The sequence below is a fragment of the Mustela nivalis genome (genome assembly GCF_964662115.1).
Source record: "Mustela nivalis genome assembly, chromosome: 8".
NCBI lineage: Eukaryota > Metazoa > Chordata > Mammalia > Carnivora > Mustelidae > Mustela > Mustela nivalis.
Window position 1 is genome coordinate 116,207,216 of NC_139027.1, and position 18,103 is coordinate 116,225,318.

The 18,103-nt window shown below is 51.1% G+C and overlaps 1 protein-coding gene and 1 pseudogene across 7 annotated transcripts in view; one reads left to right on the top strand and one right to left on the bottom strand.

Moving 5' to 3' along the window:
- The window catches only part of EBF4 (EBF family member 4), a 57,818-nt gene extending 57,025 nt beyond the window's left edge, over positions 1–793 (bottom strand). Inside the window, exon 1 of one of the 6 annotated variants that reach the window (XR_014315311.1) lies at positions 402–792. Coding sequence is in view for 5 of the 6 variants with exons in the window: in XM_082744565.1 (XP_082600691.1) it covers positions 402–710 (309 nt within the window). In the remaining variant the exon portion in view is untranslated. Of the gene's footprint in view, positions 1–401 lie in introns of all 6 variants that reach the window. The other 5 variants (XM_082744565.1, XM_082744562.1, XM_082744564.1 and 2 more) reach the window with 5 other exon arrangements.
- Positions 794–9,485: 8,692 nt separating this feature from the next.
- LOC309870647 (isoleucine--tRNA ligase, cytoplasmic pseudogene) lies at positions 9,486–16,822 on the top strand (annotated as a pseudogene). Its single transcript has 2 exons — positions 9,486–9,589; positions 13,995–16,822. The product of its transcript is annotated as an isoleucine--tRNA ligase, cytoplasmic pseudogene (transcript).
- The last annotated feature ends 1,281 nt before the right edge of the window (positions 16,823–18,103 follow it).

The window sequence follows — 18,103 nt, forward strand, 5'->3', positions numbered from 1 at the left end:
GCCTCCAGGAGCGCAGCGCAGCGCCGGGTCCCCGCGTCTCAGTGCGCGCTCGCCTCCCGGGCGCTCCCTCGGAGAAAGCGGGTCCGCGAGCGCCGGCGCTGTCCCCTCCCCTCCCGGGGCGCGGGGCGGGGAGATGGAGGGATTCCCCCGCGGCCTGAGCGCCGGCGGGCGGACTGCGAGCGGGGCGGGGAGGGCGGGAGCGGAGCCGGCACCCGGTCCGCACGGAGGCGCCCCAGAGGCGCGCTCTGGCGGCTGCCCAGGGCCGCGGTCGTCGGAGGGGGGGCCCGAGCGCCCCAGGAGCTGCCTCCGGCGAGGCGGGGGCGCGGGGCTGCCCGCCCTTTCCCCCTCGCCCCCCCCCAACCTCCCGCCCGCCCGCGGCGCCGGCGCGGGGCGCTGATTACCATCCGGGAGGCGGAGGCTGCGGGCGCGGAGCTCCGCGGCGGCGGCGACAGCGGCGGCAGCGGCGGCAGGAGCAGCAGCAGCCGCGCGTCCCGGGGAAAGGCAGGGGCAGCGCCGGGCCAGCAGACGCCGCCGCCGGCGGAGCCCCGCGTGCCCCGGCGCCCCGGCCCTGCCGCAGCCCCGGGCGGCAGCACCTGGAGCAGCAGCAGCAGCAACCCGGCCGACTCCCCCCGGGGCCCGGTTCCCGCGCCGCCCCGCCGCGGCCGCCGCCGGCCGCCGCTCCCCGGGGCCTGGCCGCGGGCCCGGGCCATCCCGCCGCCGCCGCCGCCGCCGCCGCTCCCGGGGGAGCGGGAGTCGAAGGGAGGGAGCGCGGGCGGGAGGAGGGATGGCGGGAGCGGGCGGGCCCAGGGGACTGGGGGCCGGGGGAGGCGGGGGCGGGGCGGCGCGGCCGGCCGAGGGGCGGCCGGGGACGTGACATCATCGGGGGAGGAGCGGCGGGGCCCGGGCCGCCGCGGCGGGGCGGATCCTGGCGAGTCGGTCGCTGGGGCTGGGGGCTGCGGCCTGACCGAGGCCGCGGGGAGAAGCTGGAGGGACCCTCGGGCTCTGGGAGGCCCGAGTAGGGGGCAGCCAGGGCTGCGCAACGAGGGAGCCGCGCCAAAGCCGGAGGAGCGCGACACGCCGCGCTCAGAAACCTCCGCCGCCTCCGGGTCGCGGTGGGACAGAGCTCGGGCTTCTGGCCTCACCTTGCTCTCCCAAGTACCCGCCAGATTCCCCACGCTGACACCCTGTGTCTGCACTTGCTGCTCATGTTGACGCCTTCAAGCTTTTACTCTTGATGTTCTTTGCTTGCCCTTACTGTCCACCTTGCATTTCCCCTGGCGAACCTGACCTCGCCTTAACCTCAGCCTAGGACTCAAAGCTCCCTCTCTCGGAGCCTGGGCCCCAGACCGCTGAGCGGCCTTCCTCAGCCCCTTCCCCCGGTTGCCTAAACCCAAAGCATTTTCGTTTCCAGCCTGTACCTTTCTGAAACCTCTTGATTTCTGATTGCAAGTTAGACACTTAGGGCTCAGAGTTAGGACTGGGAGCCCAACGCACCTCCTCTTTCTCCCCAGCACCCTCCTTCGCAGACTTGCAGATTTCATCCCCCCCCCCTTTTTTTTTAAAGTTTCTGGCACAGAAATCATCTCACCTTTGTTCCTAGGGCAGAGCCCCTAGGTGTGTGCCCCTCACCTCACATTCTGGCTTGATGTGTCCAGGCCAAGCTTTGAAAAAGCCAGAATGAGTCCAGTATTTTCCTGCAGAACAGCACAGGGGTGGCCGGCCATGCCTGTCGCTTGCTCTCTCAGATAACCCTGGAATAACACTTTCTTGCCCAAGCTGACTCCTATCCTCTGTTGGAGGGTCTCCAAGTGTGCAGTTGGTGGTCCACCCGGACCTAGATAGGGAGCCCTGGGGGCACTGCCACGCCTCCTATCATCGCAGAGGCTCCCCTACCTTCTCTCCTGACTTCTTTCCTCTTTGCCATCCCTCCTTCTCCATGTCCCCCTTCCCATTAACTGCAGGGGCTGTGACTCCCACCCAGACTTCTCCAAGTGTCAGCTTTTACCCTGGGTGAGATTATCAAAGGTAGGTCTCTCCTTAAGGTGAATTCTTCAGCCAGGCTCTTTCTCCACCTCCTGATTTGACTCTAGATCCTTGCTCCTCCCAGTGGGGTCCTGGACCACCAGCAACAGATCTACCTGGGAGCTTGTTAGAAATGCAGGGTCGGGGCACCTAGATGGCTCAGTGCGTTAAGCCTCTGCCTTCAGCTCTGGTCATGGTCTCGGGGTCCTGGGATCGAGCCCCACATCAGGCTCTCTGCTCAGCGTGGAGTCTGCTTCCCTCCCCCACCCCGCTTTCTCTGCCTGTGTCTCTGCCTGTTTGTGCTCTCTGTCTGTCAAATAAATAAATAAAATCTTAAAAAAAAAAAGAAAAGAAAAGAAATACAGGGTCCCAGGTTCTACCCAGGCCTGCTGAATCAGAACCCAATTTTAACAAGATCCCAGGGGATTCATGTACACTTACATTTGGGAAGTGTTGCTTGAGAGACCTTCCCCTGCCCCAGTGTTCCATACTTGATTCTCCCCTCTCTCCAACCCTCAAACATACCTCTTGCTCTCGAAATTTCCAGCAGACAGCCTACCTCTTACTTAATGGAGAGGGTCCGGGGAACGGTGGCAAGATCCCGCTGTCTCTCTCAGCCGTGCGTGGTTTCCATCCATTCTCAGTCTCATCGCCCATTCTATTCTTTCCTTGGACCCCCACTAAACATGCAGGCTCAGGGACCTCTTTACTAAGTCCCAGCTTCTGCATCTCCTGACGTTGCCCCATCTGATCTGTTTGTATCTTGGTCTTCCTTTCCTCAGCTCAGACCTCCCCATTCTTAAAAGAACCCTCCCCTTGTCCCCGCCTCCTCCTTCGACTTGTGCCCCTCCTATTTCTGAGAGTCCCCAGGAGCACTCCACCAAGGATGCCCTGCCAGCCCCCATCAAGCCACTCCCGGAGCCCTAATGGTCTGGCTCCCTTCCAGCTCTGCCGCTGTGTGCACTGCACTCAGGCCTCAGGCCCTCTGACTCCCTGCAGCCCTGGGCTCTCCAGCCCTCCTCCTTCCCACACACACCCCAGGGAAAGCCATCCTGAGGACCAGAGCTCTCTGCCTCTCTTGCTCTTGTGAGTGCCCCAGGCTGCTGGGCCATGCTTCCTTCTCCCTTCTCCCGCCAGAGAACTCATGCTGGTCTGCAGCCTCAGAGGCCGTCTTGGGGACACGATCTCCTGGTGTGGGCCTCCATCCTGCTTCTGCCAGTCCTGGTGAGCACAGAGCTGGCCTCAACTCTCGAGGAAGCACCTGCCTCCACAGAGGGTCCCTAACACAATAGCTCTATATAGCCAGAAATGAGGTCGCTTGGTCTGGCAACCTAGCTCTTCCTCCTGTCCTCCTCCCTGTGTCTGTCCATGGCACCTTCTCCAGATATCCATCAGGCTTAGGAGCAGGAGCTCATCTCTGATACTAGCCCCCTGTCTCCAGCAGCCCACCCCAATCACCCTCTGTCCTCCTGCCCTCACTTGCTTAGAAACTTACAAATGTCTCTAGTGGCTCCCCAAGTAGACATTTAGGGGCCAGTTTAGGGATGGTCTAAGCCCTTTGATGCCTGATCCACCTGTCTCTTGCCAGTCTTCCATCCATTCCCTTTCTTGCCCAACGCTGAAGATCTTACTCTTTCCCAGACACAGGGTTGGAAATACCAGCCCTTTCACCTGGCTGTTCTCTCCGGGGGGCGGGGGTGGTGGGGGTGGGGGGTGGGGAGGCAGTGTCCTCACTATTGCCCTGCTTTTCTTCTCTGGGAGGCTGCAGAGTCCACATTCCTTTTCATGATGGTGGAAGGGCTTTACTGTTGCAGATCTTCGTGGTTCTGGAAGACTCTCCCCAAAGTAGACTTGGGGCAGAAAGAGGACTTCGTGGCACTGAGCTAAAGTCATCTTGGAAGGGCTCTTTACTTGGACAGTTTTCTGTTCTCTATTAACTACACAGACTAGAAAGAAATCAACCAGGATGGTGTTGGTGGCTTCCTAGGGTCTGGAGCCCCAGAGAAAGGCTTTCTGGGTTAGAGCCACTGGACCAAGGGGCAAGCCTGCTGAGTGATGAGGACATCAATCGGGCCAGCAGGTAGAAGGCCGGTGAGCCAATTCTGAATCAGTCCCTGTGGTTGGAGGTAAGTATCTCTACTTTAGACTCAGCAAGGCTGGTTCTTGGAGCTCTGCGTGCATTTTTATGTTTTGTGTTTTCTGGGTATCACACTGTGGCAGTGAGAGACTTATGAACACTCAGTGTTATCCAGAGTGAGTGACCTGGGCCGTTAGAGATGCAGGGGCAGGGACTGGGGCAGCTTGGAAGAAGGGCCCGAGCCTGAGATCAAGATAGTGTATGTAAAGGTCAGTGGGAGCTGAATGCGTTTGCTGTACCTGCTTCAAGGTGGAAGCCTTTGGCTTCCACCTGCAACATCACAGGTGATGTGGAGGAGCATGGCATTTTTCCTGGAGACCTGGGCCTTAAAACTGTATTTTGTGGGACGCCTGGGTGGCTCAGTTGGTTAAGCAGCTGCCTTCGGCTCAGGTCATGATCCCAGGGTCCTGGGATCCAGTCCCACATCGGGCTCCTTGCTCCGCAGGGAGCCTGCTTCTCCCTCTGACTCTGCCTGCCACTCTGTCTGCCTGTGCTCGCTCTCACTCACTCTCTCTCTGACAAATAAATAAATAAAATCTTTAAAAACTGTATTTTGAAGATTTTATTTATCTATTTATTTGAGAGAGAGAGAGAGAGAGCACGCATACAGGCAGGGGGGACAGCAGAGGGAGAGGGAGAAACAGACTCCCCGCCAAGCAAGGAGCCTGATGAGGGACTCAATGAGGGACTCAATCCCAGGACTCCTGGGATCATGACCTGAGCCAAAGGCAGATGCTTAACTGACTGAGCCACCCAGGAGACCCCAAACAGTGCTTTAGAAAACCAGCAGAACTCTCTCTCCAAACACTGACGCAACGCGACAGAAAACAGATCTAAGGTGGTGTATTAGGCGGAAGGCTCCCGGCCAGGCTGTGTGTTGGGCCATTGCGCCCCCTGGAGGTCCCAGAGCGTCAGTTACTTGGATCCACTTCAAGGTCAAGTTTTCTAGAGAGGCATGAACGTGAAGACAGAAAAAAAATATTAAAGCATCCACTAAATACGGTTGTCCACGTGTTACAGGAGGAAAAGGAAAATGCTTGGGGCCATCTCAGAAGATTTCTGGGTGGGTATGCTCCAGCTTTCAGCCCTCCTCCCAGTTGACTTCCCCTGTTGTTAGGGGAAAGACCCACACTACATGTGTTAGTCTTGCCCTGGGGTCCCTCCCACTCCCAAATCTAGGCTGAATTACTCAGTGTTGAATAATACACAATGGGAGTCAACACTTGGGCAAAAGAGTAGAGCTCCCATCTCCAGTTTCTAGGCTGGAAGAAAGAAAAGACTGCATGTCCCTTCCATTTTCCTGGTTGTCCACACTTCTACTGATTACAAACCATCTCAAAGACAACCAGTCTCATGCTCATTGAGGAAGAGAAAGGGAACTATTTTAGCATGTAAATATAATATATACATTATATTTACACATGGGACAAGAGCAAATTCCTTTTCTTATGGTTGTGGGATGGTCCGCAGAAAGAAAGCTATCATGTTGGAAGTAAGAGTAGGGTAAGGGGTGAGGGGAGTAGAGGAGGGTGGGAGGGTGGGAGGGTCCCATTTTTCACCTTGTTCTGGGTGAAGTATGGAGATGGCCTGGCAAAGGCCAGTTCTCCAGGAGGCTTAAACTTCAGGGACCCTCATCCTCACAGACCCCTTCCAAGGCCTTTGATATCTCCTTGCAGTGTGTTCTCATGGTGATATATAATTATGTATTCAAAAGTTTGTCTTTTTCTTCTGAAAGAGCCATACCCTCTCTGGTTTTATGAGCTTCAGGCTCCCCTGAACCCCCAACCTCCCACAGGACCTGGAGTTGGGTAGGAACCATTCAGGTAAGAGATAATGAAAACCTTCAACAAAGGCAGGTCAAGGGGGGAATGAGAGGAACAGAGGAGAGAGATGCTTTCATGAGAAAGGACTGTCACTGACCGACCTGTAGCTCTTGCTGCTGGGGATTTCTGTCTCTTCTCTGGTGTCCATAGTGTTCAGAACAGTGCCTGGTGCACAAATCTTTGAATGATGACTATTTGTCTGGGGGACAGAGGTCAGGAACTCATGACTAATTAAGTATGAGGGGGGTCATACAGGGTGCCCCAAATAGATGAACTTAGCATGCCTTCCCCCTGTCTCCCAGCCCTGCTTTGCCGCGTCACCTATACCCACTCCTGGGGTAGAAAGCATCAAGGCCTCTGCCTTTTTTTTTTTTTTTTTAAGATTTTATTTAATTATTTGACGGAGAGAGAGAGAGAGAGATCACAAGTAGCCAGAGAAGCAGGCAGAGGGAGAGAGGGAAGCAGGCTCCCTGATGAGCAGAGAGCCCGATGCGGGGCTCGATTCCAGGACCCTGAGATCATGACCTGAGCCAAAGGCAGAGGCTTTAACCCACTGAGCCACCCAGGTGCCCCAAGGCCTCTGCTTTTTAACCTTCAGTGGCCACTTGGCTCATTGAAGCCAGGTCCTTGGAAAACACCACAGGTGAAAAGGACTTGGGGTCTAGGGACTCAAGTAGGTATAGTTAATATAATAAAATATTCTTGCCTAATTATCCTTAGCTTCATTTCTTCCTGGGTAAGCCTGGGGTGCCGAGGGTCCATTGGTGTGATGGCTAAGTGTTTAACAACCACCTCTCAAAAAAAATAAACCTGATTTGTAAACATTGGCTGATTTTCCTTTTTTTCCTTAAGATTTTTATATATTTATTATTTGACAGAGAGAGAGACACAGCCAGAGAGGGAACAGAAGCAGGGGGCATGGGAGAGGGAAAAACAGGTGTTCTGCTAAGCAGGGAGCCCGCTGTGGGGCTCAGTCCCAGGACCTTGGGATCACGACCTGAGCTGAAGGCAGATGCTTAATGACTGAGCCATCCAGGCACCCCTGCATTCGCTGATTTTCATGAGCTATATTTCAGCTATGGCTCATTTCAAACGAGTAACGTGATGTGACTGGATATGTGGGGAAGAGATACACACAGCAGGTTCTCCAGAGCCCATACGAACTGAAACTAGCACACCCCGGTGTGGGCCCAGTGATAGAAGTTCCCTACCACTTGAACAGGAGTGGTGGACCAAGGGACCCCCTATTCTGGGTCAGGCTGTATGTGGGCCTTTCTTTTTACTGGTGAGATTGCTTCAGGTTGGGTGAAATGTATGTAGATAATCGATTTGGCCCAAAGCCCAATTTTTTAAAAAAATTGTTCAAAAAATGCTGATTTTTAAAAATTAAGGTATAATGCAGTCATACCACATGTATACCTCGATAAAGTTTTTGCACATATATACCAATATAGCCCCTGCCTGGATTAAGATACAAGCCCTTTGCCACATCACAGCAGCCTTTCGGGTTCCTCCTTCTTGTCAGTGCGTGCCCCATAAATGAGTTTTCTCCATTCTGGGGTTCGTCTAAATGGTATCATGCACTGTGGAGTTTTTTGTATCTGGCTTTTATTCATTGTTAGATCTGTGAAAGTTTATCCGTGTTGTCATGCGTAGGAGTCTTCCCACTTCTGTGTAGTATTCCTAGTGCTTATTTTTAATAACTTTAACTTTAATTAAAGTTTTTGTTTTCATGCTTCTCATGACTGTTTCTGTCACTCATCTATCAAACCATGGATTCCACAGGTTGGCCCTCCTGGTCTCATACTTAGTCCCATGATGCTCTGCTTCTCCTTGGCCCTGACTCAGCATCCACCACTTCCTCACCTCCCAAAACATTGGCCATACCCCTCAGAATCCCTTCTCCGTAATTAGTCCACTTCCGCCTGTTCTCAACATTTCTTTCAATGCTTCTGTCCTCTCTAGTCTTAACTGACACCTGCATGACACTGGTTATGGACTGAATATTTATGTTCCCCTGAAATTCCTGTTCTGGGCCCTAGCCCCCAATGTGACTGTATTTGGAGCTAGGCCCTGGGAGGTGGTGGTAAAGGTTAAATGACATCACAAGGACGGGGCACTAATCGCATAGGGTTGGTGCCCTTGTGAGGAGTGGAAGGGAGAACTCTCCCCGTGCCATGGGAGGACACCGTGAGAATGTGGCCAGCTGCAAGCAAGGCAGAGCGTCCTCATCAGGCAATGAATTGGCTAGCACATTGAGCTTGGACTTCCCAGCCTCCAGCACATAAGATCATAACTGTCTGTGACGCAAGCCTCTCATCCGTGGTATTTTGTCCTGGCATGACAAGGAGACAGAGCCAACACCCAACGACAGCCCTTCACCTGAGGCCCTTTTTAGCACTGACCATGTAAGTGTTTGGAATTTGAACTTGCCTTACTTTCAAGCTAAAAAGTTAACCTGTTACTGGATGTGAATGTTGACCTGTTAATGGATGCTGGCTGAAGACATACGATTCCTGGATCAGAGACAATGAGCTTTATTACTCACAGCACAGCAAGTAATGAAAGCATCCTGTCAGCATCAGTTGCCTTGGCCTCCGAGTCCTCCAGGGGCCACACAGGGGAGCCCTCTGGGCGCTGTGCATGTGGTGGCCATGAGAATGGGGAAGCCGCCCCTTTTGTAGGAATCAATAAGCAAGCTCTTTGTCCTTGAAGCAACCTCAAGGTTGCTTGCTGCACACACAACCCCGAGACCTACTTCAGGCACAGCGGTCAGGGCCTTATATTCCTGGCATGCCCAGCACAAATGTACAGTGATGCACAGGGCTGATGTGGTTTGCCTCTCCCAACAATCGGCCCTGCACATTCTTGGCTGACTTGAATATTCACATGAGTATGCCACGCCATCCGCCACGCTGATTAATCTGATCACAGAGCCTGGGACCAAAGCTGCTCAATCTGTCTCATACAGAATTTAATTAAGTCTACTATCTATAGAACTTGAAGCATCAAGATGAGGCCAACTTTGAGTATTGGCTTCAACCTGGCCACCTAGTGTCCCAGACTCAGTCACTAGTGAATGAGTCCCAAGGGCGACACAAGGGGAACAGTAGGTCTAATTTCAGATGGTTGGGAGATAGTCTAAACCCAGGTTACAATCCATTACAATTCTCACAAGTGACTTTTAGATTAATCTACCGACTTTTGATGTCACTGCCAATAATGATGGGAGGCAGTAGATGGGCCAAAAAGTAATCCCCATCCCTAAAGGAGAGCCATTTCATGGCCCACATACAAACATATGCCTCCACACATGTCACCCCCGTTCAAGATTTGCGGTGAATTCTGATTGGTATCTCCATTGTGCAGATTGGTTAAGCCCTGTGGGCAGTGTCACCAAATTGGTGCAGCCTCGGTTGCCATATATGATGACCCAAGAACACTCAGGCGACACGAAAAGCGTGTGCATCTGTACCCGTCAGACCGCCACAAGGTTGTACTGGATGGCGCGTTTGTCCAAGGTCAGGGGAGGGGAGGTTCGGCATTTCGGAGCTGCCATCATTGGCAAAGGGCACAACCGAATAGTCCAGGACCTGTCATGGGGGATGTGAGTTTCCTGTTTCCATAGCACGTGGACACAGGACGCCAAAACCAGAAGGGGTCAGGCTGACCGCTGACACGTAACTCGTATAAACCAGGTGGTGGTTTTGCCAGGTTGCAGGGCTGGACTGGGGGAACACAGAGGAGGTCAGTCACCCTTCCCTCCCTGCACCTCCTGGCATCTGGGGTGCCCCCGGGCCTCTGCACCTGTGGGACCAGTGTCCATTCCAGGAGCAGCTAGCACTTCGCCTTTTCTCCAGGCTTTCCCTACTGCACCCTGACCTGTTATCTGGCGGGGCCAGGTGTGAGTGGAACCAAATGCACAGAGACCCCTGTTATCTCCAACCTTGGCCTCTGTGGGCCCACGTAGGGGGCAGTGTACTCAACTACGTGTACTCAACTACGTCATCATTACCTTTATGACCTAGGCTTGTGTAAAGCCATTGGAGAGTCCAGGGGCTAAACCAGAGTGAAGTTTGAATTCCCTAGATCCCCTCTGCCAGGCTGACAACCAGAGGCTGTACCAGCTAAGCTGGCCAGGGGTTGTTCTTGGAGGACAAAAGGAAGCACTATTTCCAGGACTAATCTGAATCCCAAATCTTCAGAAAAGGGCCATATAACCCCCCCTTTTGTTCTGATCATTACTGGAGAAATGGCTGAGGGATGATTCTTGTCTGGGGACAACTATGCTCAGTGACCCCCGGTCTCACTGAAGTGTGTGGGCCAGAAGGAGAGGAGGGAGGTAGTCAGAGGCTTGTGAGTAATTTTTGAGGCATCCATTCCAATGCCTAATAATATGGAATGCCTGCAGATGGCAAGGTGCTTGGCATGGCCGTCAGATACCTTAACTATGGGCCCCTTGTTGTGTGGCTTTTGCAACAACGGGTACATCACTGTCAGGCTGTAGACAGTGTGAAAAGCCAAAACTTCACATGGCTCAGTTACGAGGGCCACAGAAATGTGGCCAGTCTCCTGGTCAGATTAAGGTAGGAACACGATGACCTGAAAATGGACCTCCATTCAGAGATAGTCAGTTATCTAGGAGCAGACAGGAGCAGTGCCCCCTGCGATATGGCTTCTTTACAGTGAGACAAGCAGTCTAATTTCTAGGAGGCATCACAAGTTTTATAGTGGCCTCTACAACAGAAACAGACAGTTCTCTATTTTGTGCCCTGTCCATAATTGTGGCTGTGTTGCCATGTCTGGTGCAATGATGGGTCTAGGCAATGGTGGGAGGTGTATGGCCAACGCAGGCTGGGTTGGTAGCCTGAATCCTGCAGGTCATACTAGAGAAGGGTTCTTACCATGGGCATCTCCATGAATGACCTGGGGTGTGTGATTGGCAGATAGATCTGTTTCCAATTCACAGTTCCTGTGAGAAATGTCTTTGATCTGCTGGTCTCCCCCACGGGACTGCTAGGTCATTGATGACAAGACATAATGCAGTAAAAGTGGGCCACGTTTCATCAGGGGAAGTATCGGTGAGAGCTATCAGCACTGCCTTGAGTTCTGCACATTGAGCAGAATGAACATGGCTCTTTTGATTCTGCTGTGCTGGTGCTGGGGTGGAGTGTGGACATCATCAGGGGTGAGCGTAGCCAAACCAACAGTGAACCAGGCAGGCACTTGGGGGACCCTCTGTGAATCGAGGGCCCCACTGAGCTAGCAAGTGATGCTTCAGGTGATGAAGTGAGGAAGGGAGTTCTCCCCAAAGGGATTGCCACCACCCTTCCGCGTACAATTCGGGTTATGATAGGGACAGGCCAGCTGTACTCTTGAATAAAGCATTTCCATTTGACCGTTAAGGCCTTTTGTGCTCTTCTCTCGATAGCCGCCAAATCCAAGCTGACCTGTGCCAGAATGGGGGACGTCAGGAGTAAAGTGACAGGACCAGTACAGGATCAGCAACAAGGTAGTAGCAGGGTTTTTTCCGTTGTTGTTCTTTTTTTTTTCTTTAAAGCGATGTACTTCACGACTGTGTCCGGCTGGTGGCGCTGTTGTACCTGGAAATGGCCTTTACGTAATTGCAGCCATAGAGGCTATTTTCCCGTTCACCTTTCTCCTCTTGGAATCCTGTAGTTTGTTCCATTTCGAGTGTTCAGGAATCACTTGTGGACAAGCAGCAGCCTCTGAATGGGCAAATGCGCTGACACTAGGAGCACTCACAGCACAAGCCTGAACAAGCACCAGTACCAATTATATTTTCAGCAGTGGCATCCCCAACGCAGATCATTGGTCCGAAGATCCCAGCTACAGGGTAGCTTTAATTTCCCTTCCCTACTGCAAATGTTGCTCAGAGCCCAGCTGTTGAAGTTGGGTGATTTTTTTTTTTTTAACCTTATGGAAAAACAGACTAAGGAGTTTAGTGTGTGCTAATCAGGAGCTGTAGCAACAGTGCCAGGAGATAGGAGATCATGCTATCCACCTCCCTTCTTTTTTTTTTTTTTTTTAAGATTTTATTTATTTGACAGAGAGAAATCACAAGTAGATGGAGAGGCAGACAGAGAGAGACAGAGGGATGCAGGCTCCCCGCTGAGCAGAGAGCCCCATGCGGGACTCGATCCCAGCACCCTGAGATCACGACCTGAGCCGTAGGCAGCGGCTCAAACCACTGAGCCACCCAGGCGCCCACCTCCCTTCTTTTTAAAAAGATTTTATTTATTTGTCAGAGAGAGAGTACACAAGCAGGGAGAGCAGCACGTAAAGGGAGAAGTGAACTCCCCACCCAGCAAGGACCCGGATGCTGGACTGGATCCCAGAGCTCTGGGATCAGGACCTGAGTCAAAGGCAGACACTTAACTGATTGAACCACCCAGGCATTGGGAAATCATGCTATTCCAAGGCAGAGGGGTGGGGAGGTTTGGGGGCTTTTGAGGAGATGCGGGGGCGTGGAGGAGGGATGGAGGAGCACAGAGGGTGCTGGGGGTGTGGGGGAGGCTAGCCCATGGGACAGCAGTGGGGACAGCTGGTAGGCTTTTATTTTATCTTGGCTTCTGGCTATAGAGTTGACATACCACTGGCCATGTACCTCTAGTGTCAGCCCAGAGACCCCCTGAGCCCGGGGTCATTTTGCCCCAGTCCCACACTGCATTCCTTGGTCCCTTCAGCCATCCCAGCTGCATCTATCCACAGTACATGGTAAGGGGGTGACAGGCTTGGTAAGGTGACAGGTCCTACAGAGCTACAAATGTCTGAGCCCATCCCTCCATGAAGTTCCTAGCATACTCCACTTTTTCATCAAAGCAGCTGACGGAGGAGAGGGATCGGGGTGCATAGAGGGACAGAGCAGGTCCTTGCCAGCAAGCAAAGTTTTTTGGTCACTTGGGTTTGAATGGCTCACCCAAATACATGTGTAATGCTTTTGGTTCACGTTAGGTTCTGTGTCAAACATACCAACCGATACCATTTATTTCAGCTTTTGAGTCCTTTGACTCAGCAGCCAGAGCCATACTGTCACCCCACCATCATGACTTCCCTTCCACCTCCTGCGCAGATGAGAGTAAGCTGGAACCAAAGCACTGTTCCGGGGGCTTGTTTCAATCCTATCTCTCCCTGCTTCATCTCATTAACAGGTAGGCCACTGGGAGGCCCTCACTGGAGCCCCCCTCACCTTGCCATCCACCACTGCGGGGAGAGAATTCCCTAACATATGCCAGGGAGTCTCTTTGTAACCCTTGGCCTGGTCCACAGGGTCCTTCCTCTTCCAGAAAGGCCATGTCTCCTTTAGCAACACATCCTCACTGCCAAAACCATCATAGTCTGGCATCTGAATTTCTCCTGTGGATCAGTGATTAATTGGCCTCTTACAGTTTCCTGGATGCTGGCCAAGATGAGACTAAGGACTTTATTACTCAGGGCACAGCAAGCAGCATAAGCAGAGTTTACATCGCTTCCCTTTCCCCCCAAGTCCTACAGGGGCAATGTGGAGGGCCTCAGTGGATGCTGTGTATGCAGTAGGTTTGTGCTGCATCTGAGAACACTGAGCCTGGGGAACCCAGGTCTTTTATAGCAAAAAATAATCAAGCCTGCTCTTTGTCCTAGAGGAAGGTATTACCACATTCCTCAAAGCTGCTCTGTCAGCACAAGCCTGAGAAATGGCATAAAGAACAGTTAGGGACCTCACAATCTTGGATACCCATAAAGAATGTGCAGGGACACTCCAAGCTCTCCCCATAGCTCCTACCCTGTGTCCATTTCCAGGCCATGCCTGTTTCTTTTTAATTTTTAAAAATGATTTCTTTATTTGAGAAAGAGAGCAGGGGGTGGGAAGGGCATAGGGAGAGAGACAGAGAGAACCTCAAGCAGATTCCGTTTCAAGCATGGAGCCCAGCTTGGGGCTCTATCCCACCAGTATGAGATCATGACCCAAGCTGAAATCAAAAGTCGGAGGCCTACCTGACTGAGCCACCCAGGTGCCCCTGTTTTCAGGAATGGTTAGAGCAGTCAAAACATGGGCCCAGATCTACATTTTATTATGGACCTCCTTTTGCAACTGGACTGCTTCACTATGAACATATGTTTGCAGGGACAATGAAAGATATAGTTACCAGATATGCTCACCAGAGTGGGTCTCATTTTGACAGAATATTTGGATGGGATTTTCTTGGCTTACATGGAGAACATGATATTGTTAAGATACTGGGAACCAGAGGATCAGAGGACGTAGCCAAAATAGGGATTGTAGAGCATAACAATCAGTGCCAATCAATCTGTGAAGTGATATCATGGAAGTCCGCTATTAGAAGGGCTGGCCAGTGTATTGAATTTGACAATGACTGCAACACTCTGTATCCACAATTCATGGAATCAGTCTAGTGGGTATTCAAACAACTCTACAACAAAGGGTTTGTGGATAGAGGTATGGATAGAAAGGCCTTGTGGATAGAGGTATGTCCTTCTCTACCACATGTAACATTCCACTTTCCAACTTTGAGTCTCACCAGAAATACAAAGATGTTCAAGATCCTTCAATATTTGTAATGTTCCTTTTGGAGGAAGATGAAACTGTACCTTTGGTTGCTTAGATAACCACTCCCTAGACATCTTAGTAACCTTGTCCTGTGTGTTAATCCAGATACGCAGTATATGAAGATTAAAGATGTTTTTCAGAGGAAAATTACTGATTTTCACAGAAGCCAGATTATGAGCCCTCCATAAGATGGAGAGTGACTGAGATCCTTGAAAGACTTCCTGGCACCTATCTCAAAGAGCAAGAGATATAGGCCCCTGTTTGACTATTTTGTGCAGGTAAGGAGAATGGTGCTTTTACTGGGCTTGCTGATGGCCATGTGCAGGAGGCAAAGGGCCCTGAAGTGGCCCACCAGGCTCTTTACTTTAGTGCTGATGGTTAATGGGTCTGTGTGGACTTCAGCATCATGTGGAGAGACTTCCCCTTTTCGCCCTATGGATGCTTGAGGTTGTTCGACATCAGAAGTGACTGATTTCACAGGACAGCCTGTGAGGGATGCTGACAGAAACATAAAAACATCATCAGGACCCTGAAAAAAGGAGGCCGACTTCTTGTTGCCAGTACCTTCACTCACAGCTACCCTTCTTGCTGGAGGTTGGTCACTCCCCTCATTTATAAAGCAGAGCCTAGCTGGTGGAGAAGTTGGTTAGACTGGTTGCTGAGGAATTAGTGACCTGTGTTTCTGGGTCCCAGAGTTTGTATGAGAAAAGTGTTTAGGAAACTTGCTGAAGAATGCATGTGACTGGGCAATTTCCAGAAACAGGTAGTGGGGCACCCCAATCCCATCGTGGGTCAATGATGACTTTGAGGAGGCAGTACACATTGGGTCAATGCAGAACTTGAAGAACTGTTGGGAAAAAAAGATCTCTGATCTGCACAGAGAGAGCATTGACCATCTGACCATCCCTGCCTGCTGTGAAAATTGTTGCACCGCATCTCTAAAGAGTTTGACTGCTGGTTCAAGAGTGGCAGCATGCCCTATGCTCAACTTCATTATCATTTGAAAGCAAGAGGGAGTTTGAGGATGCTGAGAAGCTGACCAGACCAGAGGATTGGTTTACACTCTGGTGGTGCTGGCCATTGTTCTCTTAGGACAGTGTCTTTTAGGAATGCGATTGTGAACAGGCTCATCCTGGAGAGTGCTGGCCAAAAAATGAGCAAACAAAATAAGAATTATCTGGATCCACTTTCAGTCATCCATAAATATGGTGTCGATGCCTTCAGATTGTATCTTATTAACTCCCCTGCGGTGAGAGCAGGAAGCCTCAGCCTTAAGAAGGAGGGTATGTGTGATATCTTGAAGGATGTGCTGCTTCCTTGGTACAGTGCCTACTGCTTCTTCATCCATAACATCCTGAAGTTGCAGAATAAGGAAGAAATGGAATTCTCCTACAACCAAAACATGGCTTAAGAAAGTGCCAACATCACAGACCAGAGGGTCCTGCCCTTCACACAGGTACTTATTGGGTTTTTTGACACCGAAATGACAGCTTACAGGCTCTATACTGTTACGCTTTGCCTGATCAAGTTCATGGATGTCCTGACCAACTGGTATGTCAGGAGGAACTGGAGAAGACAAAAGGGTGCAAACAGGGTAGAGGACTATGTTATGGCCCTGGAGACTTTGTTCAGTGTCCTGTCTTCCCTGTGCAGACTTTCAGCCCCTTATACACCTTTTCCTACTGAACTGATGTCCTGGAATTCAAAGATGCTGACTTACCCTATTTCTGTCCAGGACAGACATACAACAGCGTCCACTACCTCATGCTGCCCTATGTTTGAGAGGAGTTGATTGACAAGAAAACAGAGGGTGCATTGTCTTGGATGTAGTCTGATTGAATGTGGGTGAGTGATTTGAAACTCCAAAACCATTCTGATAAAGTATCCTTTGAAAGAAATTGCGGTTATCCCCTCAGGATCCGGAAGCTCTTACTGAGACCAAGTCTTTGGAGAAGTCTATCGCTGAGGAATTGAATGTTTGAAAAGCTATACTATCTTTAGACAAAATACATATGTGACATTCCCCTAAGGGCAGATCCTGATCCCATGGTCCTGGGGGAAGTCTCTGAAGGGAAACTTGAAGGCTGTGATATGTCCATCAAGCAGCCGAGGGATGAGTTGCTGGAGGGCTTCCAGGAGAGGGACCATTGTTGCAGAAGGCAGGAACTGCACGAAGAGGACGTTTGTCTCATGTACACCTTTGATCAGACAACAGGAGGGATGACCCTCGGATGCTCAGGCTTTGGTTCTCTTACATGGATGAAGGAGTAGCTCACAACCAGAAACTTCACAGAAAGTGCAGTCTAGTTGTAACTGATGAAATAATAGTTTATTATGAAGCAGAGTCTGCAGGGAAGTATCTGAATGTTACTGAAAGCCACATGGAGTTCATACTTGCCACCATAAAGGCTCCCTTGAAACCGTATCCAGTTCCAACATCAGATAAAGTCCTTATTCAAGAAAAAAAAAATTAGGGGCACTTGGGTGGCTCAGTTTGTTGGGCATCCAACTCTTAATTTTGGCTCAGGTCATGATCTCAGGGTCCTGGGATCAAGCCCTACATGAGGCTCCACGCTAAGCATGGAGTCTACTTGTCTCTCTCCCTCTGTTCCTCCCCCTGCTTGTTCTCTCTCTCTCTCTCAAGTAAATAAACAAAATGTTTAAACAAACAAACACAGTTAAAGGGGTCTGACTTGAACATTACACTCACCAGAAGATCATCCCTGCCTGGCCCTGCACATTCGTAACATCCATCATAACATTGGTATAAATGGCAGCAAGCAAGATGGGAGGGATGCTTCTGGAAAAATCCAAAAAGCAATAGTAGGTTACATCTTTTAAAGCTGAAGTGTTGTCACTAATATTTTGGTGGAAAACATACAGAGCTGGCTGTCCTCCATGATGAAAGAGAAATATGAAACCAACCCTACTTACCAAGTCTCACCGGAAAAAGCCTTAGGATGGCAGCAGGTTCTGCCTGCGCCGTGGTGGAGAGCCAGGCACTGATCTCTGCCAGTGCTCAAACTGCAGCTCCTGAACAGGCATGGGAGAGTGTTTCATAGGAACAGTGGGTACTCTCCTACTGGAAACCCCACTTGGGTAGACTTGACTTGCGGCCCCCAAGGTCTTCTGTACGAAGCTGCCAAGGCATTCAGTCTTCTGAGCAGGAAGCTAAAACTGTTTCTGAATGAGACTCACAGATGAAATGATGAAGAAATCCCCAGGAAGACTTTGAACCTGAAGATGTATGTTTCTATATTCCTGACAACAGCAGACTTCTGACTTTCATTATTAATGCGTTTCAGGCAACCTCCCCTGGCACATACCTGTCCCTTACACACATACACTGAACACAACCCCTTCAGGGGCATGTATCATGAGCTGCTTTTGGTCTAAAACTGAAATGGGATTGACCCATCATGTGACTTGGAACCTCCTAGTAACATTCACACTTAACCCCAAATACCTACCCAGTCATGTTGTGGGGAGGCTCACCAGAAAAAGCCTTAGGATGAGCTTCTATGCTCAGGTAAGGCTTTTACCTGAGAACTT